Source organism: Xiphophorus maculatus, chromosome 21 (genome assembly GCF_002775205.1).
Source record: "Xiphophorus maculatus strain JP 163 A chromosome 21, X_maculatus-5.0-male, whole genome shotgun sequence".
NCBI lineage: Eukaryota > Metazoa > Chordata > Actinopteri > Cyprinodontiformes > Poeciliidae > Xiphophorus > Xiphophorus maculatus.
The window spans coordinates 16,143,556-16,157,128 of record NC_036463.1 but is presented as its reverse complement, the minus strand read 5'-3'; the positions used below and the strand labels follow the sequence as shown (position 1 = coordinate 16,157,128).

Genomic DNA, 13,573 nt, shown 5'->3' with positions numbered 1-13,573 from the left:
CGTATCAAATCATTTCTCAGAAATATTTGTGTGCTTAGCCAACCAGGGCTTTAACAGATTACCACAAAACAAACCCAACACAAACACAAAGGACTTCAGTGGCTTCAAAAGCATCAAACCTGCACCGTCTTGTCACCGATTCCTTGAACTGATGTGAAAACCACTTGATAGCAGTCTGCTTGCATATCTGTGCAAGCTTGTGTGAATAAATCCGTAGTCCTCTTGTCAGATCTGTGCCAGGTGTAAACATTCCTGTGGCTACGAAGCGGAGGCTTTAGCTTCAGAGACAAATGTGTGCAAATACGTTGTATGTATGCCGCTTATGGCTGTTTGAAAGTTTGAACACTTTTTTCTTTTTGTTTTTAATAAACAAAGGTTACACAAGAAGGTCTAAACCCCAAAGTGTATAGCAGTGAATGCCTGTGGATGCACGATTGTGTGGGTGATCCACACACACACACACACACACACACACACACACACACACACACACACACACACACACACACACACGCACGCCCACACACACAAAAAAAACTCATTAGGTTTAGGAGGTGTCCTGTCTAGACGCTGTGATGACAGGACACAGAGCTCCTGTTTAATGTTTCCTCCTCCCTCTGCTTCCAGTTCACCCAGCGCACACACACATCACCTGCTCCACCTCGGGCCATAAACACACACTTGCAAGCATGCCCAACTGATCAGCGTCAAATAAATATAGCAGAACTTAAGTGCTGTTTAAGTTCCTGTCAGTCTGGTCGGCTCGTTTATCTGGATCGCGGTGACAGCGTTTGAGAGCGCTGGGGTCCGGGATCAGCTGCGAACACCCCCGCTTTTTTTTTTTTAACGATCTCGGTAATGTTTGTTTAATATGACACGACAAAAATTAATGGCGCGCGAAGCTTTTAACAAGGATCTGTTGCCTTTTGTTACCCCGAGCTGACTCACACGGTGCGAGGCGGTAGAAATGACCCATTTCCTTCCATCGTTTTATCCAGAAAATAATCACCGCTTTGTTTTCCTGTACAGTCCTGCAGCCAAAAAGGCTTCTTCTAAAAAAAAAAAAAAAAAAAAAAGGAGAGAGAGGGAGAAAAAGAAAACCTAAAATAATTTCCACTGAAAGGACTGATTTTTGTGCAGCTTCAACACAAAATCCATGCTATGAATCAGAACTGTTTTCTTTCAAACAAATGGAAAAATGGCTTCTAAGAGGAGTTAAAAAAAGACAAATAAATTACTTTAGTGACAGCAGATTTTTTTGGCGGCTGGAACTTTCTGTTCTGGTTTTATTATACAAGCCATTTGTTTCATACAAACTTTTCAGACTTTTTTTATTTAATTTTTTTACAGCTCATGGCAATATGAGATTCATTGTTTATAACCTGAAAGCCACCCAGCAGAGGGTATTTGTGTCTGCCTGGTGGTGGTGGAATGTGTGGCTTTGATGCTGCTTCTCACTCTTCACATGCAGATAAGATAGGCTCTGGGAGCAGCAGTAGCAGAGACACTGGGACATATGGACACCTTTGAGCCTTATCATCAGGACCATCACAGGCTGAAGGCACCATGGAGACAAAACACAGGGCAGGGGGACAGGAGTGATGGGAGAGAAAGACAGGAAGGGGAAACTACGGTTTTAAGGAATTCTCTTTTTACCCTCTAGCTTACATGACATGTCTCTGCTTTGAATTGAAATCATAATGTTGACTAAGCGATTCGTTGAGCACTCCCCAGGAGCGGATGTCTTCGGAGTCTCGGGGAGATTTGCTTTATCTACTCAACATAAATTGTTTCTGTTTCCCACCACATTCAGGTGCTCTCACAATGGCTGAGTCAGTAAAACGTTCAGTCCAGCCAGCTCTGAGGGCCCATTTATTAACATGTTGCTGAGCAGTGCATTACTATAATCCATGATTTGTCAAACCAGGACCAAATTTTATTTTTTATTTTTTTTGTGGCTTGCTGTAGATTTTCTTGGGGCTGAAAAGTCAAAAGACGCTCCTCATTCATTATTCCGTCCAGCACCACTGTCCGTGAAACAGACCGTCATCATGATGCCACCACAGCCACGGACTGACTGTTTTCCAGTCATAGAACATGAGCCGTTCAAATAAATGATTAAAAAAACCTAAATAATAAGGAATTATAAACAGAATATAATAGACATCAGCTGTGTTGTGAGCTTAGATCATGCTGTAATGTCAATCCCTCATCAAAAACATGGTGTTGTTTTGACACAGTCATGCATGTTTCTACAAATCCTTCATTCTCCCGTAGCAACCGTTCATGGGTTGCCTGCTCCCACAAAGCGCTGCCTATTTGACCAAAGCTCCTCCATGGAGCTGCGGTTTCCAGCTTCCATGTCACTGATTATCTCTGCCCCGCACCTTAACCACTCAGCTCCTTCAGACTAGCAGCAGCAATTAGCAAACAGCTGGTGGAAGGTCACTTATCTGAACTTATCGTACAAACTACACTGCTCCAAAATCGATGTAAGCAGCATCAATGGATGGCATCAATGAAGAATCATTTTATAATAAAGTGCTGAAGGTGGAGTGTCCAAAAGGAAAGGAAGTTCTTAAAGAGTCAGAAGCCCATTTCAGTTTTGATATGAAGATATTTCTTTAAATTTTTTCTTGAGATTTATATATATATATATATATATATATATATATATATATATATATATATATATATATATATATATATATATATATATATATATATATATATATATGTATGTATATGCTATAAAATGGTGCTAAGTGCCCAGAAAATATGTGATGTCCTCCTTTAAGACTAGAATGAAAAATAATTTCACAGTCTAGTCAACAAAACATGCAAATCTTCTGTATTCATTTTCTAATATGTTGATCTCTCAGTACTTCCTGAATGTGCTCTAGACTAGCTGTTGATAGATTATTACTATATAACCATCTGAATTTTACTATATTTTGTTAGAATCGCAATCAGATTCCACTGAATGTAAATTACTCATTTATGTCTGTCTATGGCCAGGTTTGGCTAATTTCTGTAGCATAACAGGAAAGAAACTACACCTGTTTGCGTTGTGAATACGTTTTGAGGTTATATTATTTGCGAATTTACACTGATGAACTGAATTGAATTAAGCTGAGGGGGCCAATCAGAGCGCCATCCCGGGAAGGTGATGCGCATGATCCGCTTGCTGTTTCCAAGTCCATCGTCAGGGGTCGTGCCTCCACTGGACATCTCAGCTCAGTGGCTGAAGTCGTGCATCTGTCAGCAAACGCAAGAATAACCCCAAAGTCTTAACGCATGTAGGACGCGCTCATTTTAAGCCAAAACCCAGCGGGACTTTTTGAAGTTATAAATCTGAATTACATCACATTGTTTTAAAAACAACAAAAACAACAAAAAATAAATAAAAACAACGTAATATGTATACACAAAGTGAAAATAATTCTCATTACTAAAATTATACGTCACCAATCGGAGTTATTTGAACAGAGCGATGAACGAAATGTGGAAATATGATGTTAAACTTAGTTTAAAGAGCTCCACCTCTGAGGGCACACGGAGTGGGCGGTTTCTGGCACACACACTCACACACGCTCGGCAGGAATTCACACGCACAGAGATATTATGGACTGCAACCTGCTGATTCTTTCCACACTCTGACACTCAACCTGTAGGAGTTGGAGCGCCGCTGAGACCCTTTTTCTTCCTTTCTTTGTCATCAACTCCGGGAGTGAATGTGTCCGCTTCGATAGAATGGCTTCAACCAGAGGCGCAGTTCTGTTTGTGGAAGCGTGTCCACTGACCGAAGAGTAGCGGAGCGCTCAGAATAAACTCTCACATGGTGCACTTTATCCCGGAGCAGCAAAGCGCGCTGCGGGGAGCAGAAATGCAAGCGGGAGCGGTGCTATTATGCGTATTTTCCTTTATTGCGCATTTCAAATGGCTTGACACGGGACTTCTGCTGTGCTTTTGATCAATCGTGTCGACTGATAGCGGTGTTCTCGGGTGGACTTTGGCTACCATTACGCGCGATTTGCGTTCGGAGAGGCAACCGAAACTCCAAGCCAGGCTCAACCGGGGGACTCTGGAGAGCACAGCGGGGACAACACCATGACCAGCCGCCTGCTTGCCTTGGTCGGAGTGTGGTGGAGCGCTTACTACTGCACGTACGCGGCGGCGGGGAGTCACTACTCACTGGAGGGCATCGGCGAGGGGCAGCCGGGCTTCATCCACCGGAGGCTGCGGACGCACGAAAAGAGGGAGATGCAGAAGGAAATCCTGTCCGTCCTGGGGCTGCCGCACAGACCGCGGCCGCATCTGTCCCACGGAAAGTACAACTCCGCTCCGCTTTTCATGCTGGACTTGTACAAAACTTTATCGAGTGAGGAGAAAAGCCAAGTGGAAGGCGCGCTGGAGAGACACCAGTCCGTTCCAACCACCCAGAGCCCCCCTCTGGCAACGTATCAAGAAACAGCCTTCCTGAACGACGCGGATATGGTGATGAGCTTCGTTAACTTAGGTGAGTGCAGTGAAAATATCTTGTGTTTGTGCTTGGTTGCGTCTTTTTTGTTGTTGTTGTTGTTCGGGAATCGACGAGAAAACTGAGAGGCATAAAATGTAATTAAAGAGTGAAATACTAGGACACAAATCCAAAGGTGGCCACCTGTTACTTTAAGAAGCACATCTGTTTCCTCGTCCACCTGTAGACCTGCTCCCCGGTTTGGCTCTCCATCACGGCGCGCAGCTGACGCGCCATTACGCACGTATAGAATGAATTCGGTTATTATAGGGACGTTATTGATAATTGCACCTTCTGAACTCAGCTGAGTGTAAAAACTAATCGTCACATACGTTTTGTTACTTCAGGTATCGGCTCACCTTACGTCTAAATGTCCAGCCTGCGGCTTCACAATATACTACACAATTTCAAGGGACATGTTTGATCATTTGGGATGCTTTATTGCTGCGGTCCATTTATAAAGCTGTAAAACGGTTATTGTTGATTCTCATCCAGTCTGTAGTGTGATTGTATTCTCATATCCTTCTTTATAAATATTTTCCCCAGCTGAGGTCAGCTTTCTCCCTCTCTCTCTTGCTGTCCAACTCCCTCCCTACTTGTTCTCTTCTCAGCTAATTTTCCATGATGTTTCGGTGCCTCTTGCACTTTCTTCCTCTTTGTGACTGTCCATGTTCGAGATGTAACAATGTTCTACTACATTAAGATCTATGAGCGTTTACAAGCAGAGGCTACACCAACATGCATCTACAAGTCGTGTATCTTCAGTTGTTTTTGGAAATTCAGCTCAAATTGGGGAGCTCATATGGAATTATTACATATATAGTGATATATTTCAAGCGTTTCTTTCTATTAATCTGGTCAATTATTGGTTCCAGAACTGGACAAATCAGATTTGAATTGATCAGAAAACACAAACTAGACCAATTTTTAAAAAAGGAATTTCAATACAGAAATCTGAGCATATGGAAAAATATGTTCATAAACTTCACTGTATACTCAATATTTGGGCTCCTATTGCACGAATCACTGTATAATGAATGTGACCAGCCTGTGAGTCGGCTGATGTGTTGGGTAAGCCCAGATTGCTTTGTAAGTGGTCTTCAACTACAGGTTTTCTGTTGGGTTTATGTCAGACCAATTTGCTGACCAAACAAAGACAGAGATACCTTAAACACAGTAATGACACATTTGCCTGTGTGGCCAGGTGTTAAGTCCTACAACAAAGTTGGATCAGCATCTACATGAAGACGAGGGAAGCATGAAGTTTGTGGACCAAGATGACATGGCTCCCGAGACCGTCACTGACTGTAAAAATGATTAGTATATTCAGGGTTTTATCTGGTATAGCAGAAATACATTTCTACTTGTATGCATGAAAATCAATGTCCAGAAGCATCTTGTCCCAATTTGCTTCATCAAATGAGCTTATTTTGGAAAAGAAAAAGAGAGGATTTCTGTAATTACTAAGCAAAGCATATATTTTGCTACGACGCACCGTTACATCATTAACGTTTTTATATCATTTATCAACCTATTGTCTCATCAAATTTACTTAATAAAGCACATCTTGATTCCTAATTCGTGATGTGTGACGTGTCCTCGGTTATATGTGATTTGATGATCACGAGTGACCAAAATGATTATTTGATTTTGGTTATTTACTACCAAACCATTGTGTTGGCTCACTTAACCAAGCCAAGGGTCTTCACTGGGTCTGCTTTTTTTTTTTTTTTTTTTTTTTTACCCCTGATGTCTCACTTTACCTGAATTTACTCCACAGTGTAGTAGTTTATAATGAACTCTCCCACTGTGCACACACCACAAAGGCAACAAGTAACTCATTCATTTCCTATGCGGTGGGACAAATGAGCTTCGTATTGTTTCTGGGTAATTTATTGCTGCGTCCTCGCTCCGGATAAATTTGCCCTCCTCCGTTCACTTATGGGACTGAAATTCTGTGGTCAGTCTCGCTGTGCAATCTGCTCCGTGATGTGTGTTTTAAAGCGGGAGAAATAAACCCAGGACCCTTGGCAAAACCATCAACCGCCACCACTGGTATTTGTATATAAAGGCTTATTCCTGATCTTGACCTCCAGTGCTAAAAAGCTGCGGGTTTACTGTGCGTAAATTGCGTCGCATTGTTTGTGTTTCCCCTCCGAGCGGATTGGTCTTTAATTAGCCCCCAGCATGATAAACAGGGACACTTTAATCATAACGAGTTTGGAACATGAAAGCTCAAAGCCCTTCCTTCCATTAGCAGCTCCAGTGTTTACTGGGAGACTCTAAACAGAGCTCTGGAAGATAAACAGAGGTCCTGCCAGAGTCACAGGCCAGTGGAAGAGGAGGTCTGAAACCAGATTGATTAGCATTCTTCTTGGGAACAGAAGGTATTGTCATGGTTTGGCCATCAGCGCAGCGGGAACGTCTCACCACTCCAGAATTATGTTTTGGAGTTTGTTTTTTTTCTCCCCCCCTCCTGCCTCCTCATGGGACCAGACTTTCTAAAAATGTTTTCCTCCTCACCTGTATAAACCATAAATAGCCTCTCTATTCTTCCTGTGATGTGAAGAATTAGGCTGAAGTGGCCGACATCCAAAATACTTCTCCACTTATTGGTCCTCTGGGTGTTGGTGTTGCAATACGCCGTGATGAAAACCAGATATCCACGAAGATGGAAGCCGTCGTTTTTGGTCTCAAATATCGAACCCCCTCTGTGGGCTTCTGTAGGGGGGAAGAAGGGGGTTGCAGGGTGGGAGTCTGGTGTGATGGTGGCAGTGTGGTGTTTGTGTGTCTGTGGTTTTGTTCTTCCTCTGCTGTGCAGGTTTTGGTTTATACTCCTGTGCCGCTGCACATCTGGCTCCCCTACTTTGATTAATCACGTCCTGTGCATCTTTTGACAATTCCCTCAGATTTCTGCAGTGACCTGGGGGATTAGGTTGCCATCTCCTCCAGCCGTACACAAAGTCCTGACCGCCCTGGAGGAGGGACGGCTTCCTCTCCGAATGTGATTGTAATTAATGTCGGACAGGCCAAGGCCTTCCATCTGCTTTGCAAATAAAGCTGCGCACGACTACTGTGTGTCATTGCCATCCCGATTAGATTTTAATGTGTCTTTTTGGTCGAACGGAGCCATTACTGTGGGGCGACGTAGAGAGAGAGAGCTGTTGAAGGAGGAGGCCTGAAACACTTCTGGGTGGTCCCTGTTATTGTCCAAAAATCTGGATATCATGTGTGGCCAGAGTGAAACTACAAATTAGAATTAAGATAAATGAAAGGAAGAAAAGTGAAGGGGCCAAACAATCTGTCTGAGCTGGTTTGAATAATGTGGAGCGAGATTAAGAGACACACGCAAGAGGAGCTGCTTATCTGGCAAATGCTGTTTAGAGAAGGACACTGTAACAAGCTAATCAGTCTGGGCCAAGCATAAAACATGGTAGTTGGTGCGCTTGCATTGATTTTTAAGGAGTTAATGTCTTACCTTCACTAGATAAGTTTCTTGGTGTCTTCATTTAATACAAATCCTGATTAGTGAGTTGTATGGACGGACCAAGGTCAAAGTGGAGGTCTGCCATCTTGAAAATACTTAGTCGTCAAAAGGGAAATAAGTAAAACAGCGCTTAAGCAAACACTGTTTTACGAATGTTTAAGCTGTCATTACGTTTAAAGTAAATGGTTATTTTACACAGGAAACGGAAGTTGGAGGCAGTGTGGCACCAATTGTCTAAAAACTGAAAGAAGTACTATGAAAAGCAAAAATATTACAGTCATAGAAAATGCAAAACGTATGGATTTTTGCACCACCTTATTGATATTCTGTTACTTTTCGCTCGGTTCTCAGTATGTTTCACTGGGGAAGATCAATGGTGGTGCACCACCTCTGATCACTGTTTCCTGTAGAAAATCATTAGCTGCTTTGTGAACCCCCCCCCCCAAAAAAACACAGAGAGCAAATGTAAAAATGGTTTGTTTTCATAAAACTGTGATTACTTAAACTGCTATAACATCTGCCATTTCAGTTACTTAAAGATGGCAGAAATCTTCTTTGGTCCTGATCCTTCACGACCAACAATTATTGATTTATACTAAATATAGATACAAAGACATTAGTCTACTTCAGGTTACATATGAACTGCTCATCCACCTTATTCCAGGTGGTTTTTCTGCAAGACTAACTGTGGACACAACTTCTGGAAAGATAGCAGTAGCTACAGTAAAGCTGTTTGTTTTGACTGCTAATTGTATGTGGTACGCCACATTTTGAACTAACTGGTTTGTGATTAACACAAATTTCTTTTTCTTTCTCTGTTTAATGAACATGTCTGAACACGACTGCTTGTCTCTTGCTCATTTAGTCAGGCAAAATTTAGCTTTTGACTCCAACAAGTGTATTCAACATGCGCCCGAAGTGAAATGAGATTATTCCTGCAATCAGGGGTTCAGTTTCCTGTGGTTCCCAAAAGATGATAAATCTAAGAACCCAGCATGCTGGGTAACTCCATAAGTTAATTACGTTCTGTTTTCTGTTTATTGCCACTTACTGTGGAGAGGTTGATGTTCCCATGAGATCTGATCCATATTTTCTTTCATAGACAGTTTGCTTAAACATGAGAATGCAGATCTGAAAGGTGCACACATAAATAATGCAAAGCATTTTGGGTAATAGGAATAAGATTGATACCTTTTTAACACAATCTCACCAGTAGAACCTAACAATCCCTTTAAACCCTCAAGTTCCCTGTCAGCGTTGGCATCTCCTGCTCATGCAGAGCTACACAGGCTGACATTTTAGGTGACCTACGTCAAATGAAGCGGTGGCTATGATTTAGTTTTAGCTTGAACTGATGTGTATCCCCGTCAAGTGAGGTTGTAACAAAGACAGACAGCTCAGTTTCGGAAGATATTCTCTTGGGACACCGATAGATTTTCGGGCCCCTGCTTTACATGCCGTCTTAAATGCGCTTTCTGCACACCATATGCCTCTTTAGCCCTCTCGGATGATTCATGTGGACCTGCTGTTCAGTCGTCCGCTCGCCTTTGTCATCACTTTTTAAGAATCGCCCATGAAAAAACAAGGAAGAAGAGGAGGGGGGAAAGCTGAATAAGTTATGGAAAACTTAGAAAACTTAGGGCAGTAGAAACACATTTTCCAGCTCCGTTTTCATCCTCATTCCTTGAATAGCACCTACATCACTTGTTTGCCTTGTGGACGTCCTGCTTTCCACTGAGGTCTGAGTGACACTGGACTGCATGAGTCATGCAGCTCTAAACATGTCCGAACACACACCGGCGTCCTTAAGGAGGGGTGGGGGGGAGGACTGGTCACTCCTAACTATTGCTTGAAATTGCTTTCACTTGCTTGTTGTGGATTTTTTTTTTTTTGGCACAGCCTGACAACACGTGATGCTACTCTTGCTTTAGAAAAAGGAAGGGGGAAAGGCACTGTAATATTCACAGTTTCTCACTTTTTGCTGAAAGAAAGAAAAATCTGTCAACATCAATCTTATATTTTTTATGAGGCCACTGGTCTATCTAGCTTCATCATAAAATAACATAAAATTGTCTACAAACAGTAAATGCACAAGACGATGTGTGAAAAGTTAGGGTATGTTGGTTAAAGGTGACTGCTCTCAATGAAGGGGGATGCAGCCTAACAGCTTTTCAAAGGGACAGTCATATGATGGTCAGTACGGAGAATGTTGTAGGTTGCTTTGAGGAGTGAAATTTGGGGTTTAGCTGTTACCTTGTCATTTCTTTAAGTCAAAGATTCTGAGAAATTGCTGGTTTAATAGGTCACAGAAGAAACTATAAATGTGCCCGTGTTGTCCGTCTCAAGACGCAGTCTGCTGGACTGAGCTTCCTCTGCTTGGTGTCTAGACTTCCTCTTACAGGTAGTAGGAGGAAGTCCACCATCCAAAGTAAAGTCGCTGCTTATTTGCCTCAAAGGGAATCGGTTGAAGTGGTTTGGGCATCTGATCTGAACTTTTCCTGGGGAGTTTTGTGTAGATGTTTTGTTGGTGTTGTCCTGCTGGGAGAAAACCCTGGAGAAGACCCAGAACTCACTTGAAGGACTATAGATCCATTCTGGACCTAATGGACCCGTTACTTGATCTCGGAGAATAGGAGGACAGTGTATTAATCTTTGGATGGCGTTTACTTCATCATAACCCCCCCTTAGCTGGTAGCAAAGCATTGCAAATCCAATGCTTTGCAAAAATATCCATCCCTCTTGAACTTTTCCACACTTCATCTAGTTAAACTACAATTTCCAGTGTATTTTGTTAGGATTTTATGCAAGGGACCAACACAAAGTAAGTAAAGGATGCAAGGCTTTCTGTTCTTTTTGTAAATGTCTTGTGTTCAGTCCTCTGTTTGTATAACCCAACCCTTTTTTAAACTTTTCCACAACTTCACTGCAGCACTTCCTTGGTCTTCATGTTGCTCTTTGTTTTTAATGTTCTCTAACAAACCTCTGAGGTCTTCACCAAACAACTTTGTACTGAGTTGAACTCAATCTACTAGTTAGGGAACTCTGAAAGATCCACTTGACTTTCTATATGTAGAGGTATCAGAATAGAGTATACAAATGTACACCACATGTTTTTTTTTCTTTTTGCACTGCCTTATTATCTAAATGTCCTTTAAACTCATACGAGTTTTCTTTATAACTTGGTCTGAAATGGATTTACAATAACTAGACCTGTTGGACTTTTCTAGTAACTCTCCATTTCAAGTTAAGTCTGGATTTGAAAAGAAGCAAAGAATATTGCAAGCAAAACTCTGTATCAAGATGTTTTTTTGCCTCTCTGTTCAAGTGGTTCAAAGTTCCTCCACTCGGCCTCCTGCTTGCTGTCAGACTTTGTGTTTTCTCGTTGTCTAGGAAGGGACTTTTCATGGCTTTCGTCCGCAGCAAAACTTCAGAAACGACTTTGTGCTTTTGTGCTCTTGTCTGTCATCGCTTCCAGCTCCATTTTCTCTTTTCTCTGTCTCATTTCAGCCTCTGCACACCTCATTGCGTGGCTATAGCTGAGCTGTCACTAGTCCTCTGGCCTAAGTCAACAACCGCTTTCTTCCCACCTTACCTCCCAAACTTTAAAGGCAAACAACTCAAAAAAGCTTAAGAGAGATTAGCCACGTCCCAGCAGCGCTCGCAGCTTATTCAGAAATGAAGTGCCCTTATTAGATGGCTGCTTTTTGCTTGTCTTGTGATGCCTGGCTGCGTTTCTCAGCGTCTAAGCCCAGGTAAGCCACTTCCTTTTGCAGCGAAAGCCCCAGCATGATCAAATAATTAACTGGCTTTGACCAAAGAGCCGATTGTTTGAAACAGAATGTAGCTTTGGAAAATTTTCTCCAAATCGTTTTGAAACACTTCCTGCAAGGCCTCGGAGAGCAGAGCAGAGGACCACCCATCATTTCAGCGAGAATGCTCAAAGCAGAAGGAATTCAGGATATTTTACAGCAGAGTGAAGGATCTTAACGGACACGTAAACTTGGCACTTTAAGCTCCTCTGCAAGAAAAAGTCAAATTAACAAACTGTGGACCTCTGTTTGTTTTTAACCGTTTACGGCGTAAAATATTTCACCGGTGCTTCAAATTCACTTGAACTTGCTGAGATATTGAAGAATGGCCCAAGATATACAAATAATTCGGCTTATTGAGTTTCAGGGTTTTGGAGCTCTTCCCCCCCCCCATACCTCATGTTTGGATTGTACCGTTTGTCAGACTCTCTGGCAAAAACATACAAGCTGCCTCCAGAAACAAACAGGACTGATGTAGGAAACTTCTCTGGTTAACCAGATTATGTCTTTTCCAGTCGGCCTGCGTGTTTCTCTGACAGGATGCAGTGTAACAGAACGACTCTGTCGTCCAACCACTTTCTGTTGCGTTTTGATTACAGGATCTCCCAAGCTGTAGAAATCATAAATAAGATTCTATCTTGACTTTAAAGTCAGTTACTTCTGTCATACCCCCTCCCCACCCTGCTGGTTGTGCACGTCCCTCTTCCACCCCCCGTTCCCTCGCATCTCGATCGTATCGCTCCCTCTCACGCCATAAATCTCCAACTTGACAAGATGGCAGCTGAGATTGGGGCTAAGTACAGAGATTACATGACTCGCGACGCTCTTCTCCCTCCGCCGACTCTTCTCCACCCATCAGTTCCCACGCCTTAGCCGGGTACAGTTCCAGTCCGGGGCGATAGTGGCGCACAGGATGGAGGAGTGCGACCAGATAAGGAGGCGAAATGCAGCGCACTCCCTGCTGGCAACACTCCACTACACCGGGCTGATAACCCTGCAGGGATATCTGATTAAGAGCTGCTGCTCCCATTTATCACCTCTGACTGCAGGCACACAGGAATTTGCTCTTTTTTTTCAGCTTTAGGCTTTCAGGTTCACTTGCTGCGTCAGTAGTTTTGTTTTTCTGCATTTCTCTTTCAGTGCATCTGAATGTTGCTCGTACGCCTTGAACATTTTCACGTTCTTTCTTACTCTCGCAAACATGAGTGTATTTTAGCAGGACTTTATCATATAGATCAGCACGTCACTGTGAAATGGATGGAACATCATGCATTAGTTAAAATCTGAAAAGTGTGGCTTGCGTTTACACTCAAGTACATTTTATTCTCATATAATTGACTTTTTTTTTCTCATTTTATGACTTTGTCGTATTATGACTTTATTCTCATATTATTGCAGCTCTATTCTCAATATCATGGCTTTTTTAAAAAACACTATTCACATAATATGAGTTTATTCTCATATTTTACAACTTTACTCACATAATGAGTTTATTCTCTTATAATTATGACCTTTTTCTGGTATTTTATTACTTTGTTCTCATATTAGGACTTTATTCTTATAATGTAATGGCTTTTTTCTTGGATTTTGACTTTATTCGCATAATAATGAGTTTGTGCTCATAATTACAACTTTTTTCCTTATATTTTACAATTTTATTCTCATAACTTTGTGACTTTTTGTCATACAACTTTAGTCTCATGCCATTAGGTCCTTTTTCTGATATTATTGTGAATTTATTCTTGTAATATTGTAGGT

The 13,573-nt window shown here is 42.1% G+C and overlaps 1 protein-coding gene across 1 annotated transcript in view; it reads left to right on the top strand.

Annotated features, from left to right (window-relative positions):
- The first annotated feature begins 3,604 nt into the window (after nt 1-3,604).
- The window catches only part of LOC102227173 (bone morphogenetic protein 6), a 53,579-nt gene continuing 43,610 nt past the window's right edge, over nt 3,605-13,573 (top strand). Inside the window, exon 1 of the mRNA XM_014470480.2 lies at nt 3,605-4,519. Coding sequence (XP_014325966.1) covers nt 4,111-4,519 — 409 coding nt within the window. The 5' untranslated portion in view covers nt 3,605-4,110. The remainder of the gene's footprint in view (nt 4,520-13,573) is intronic.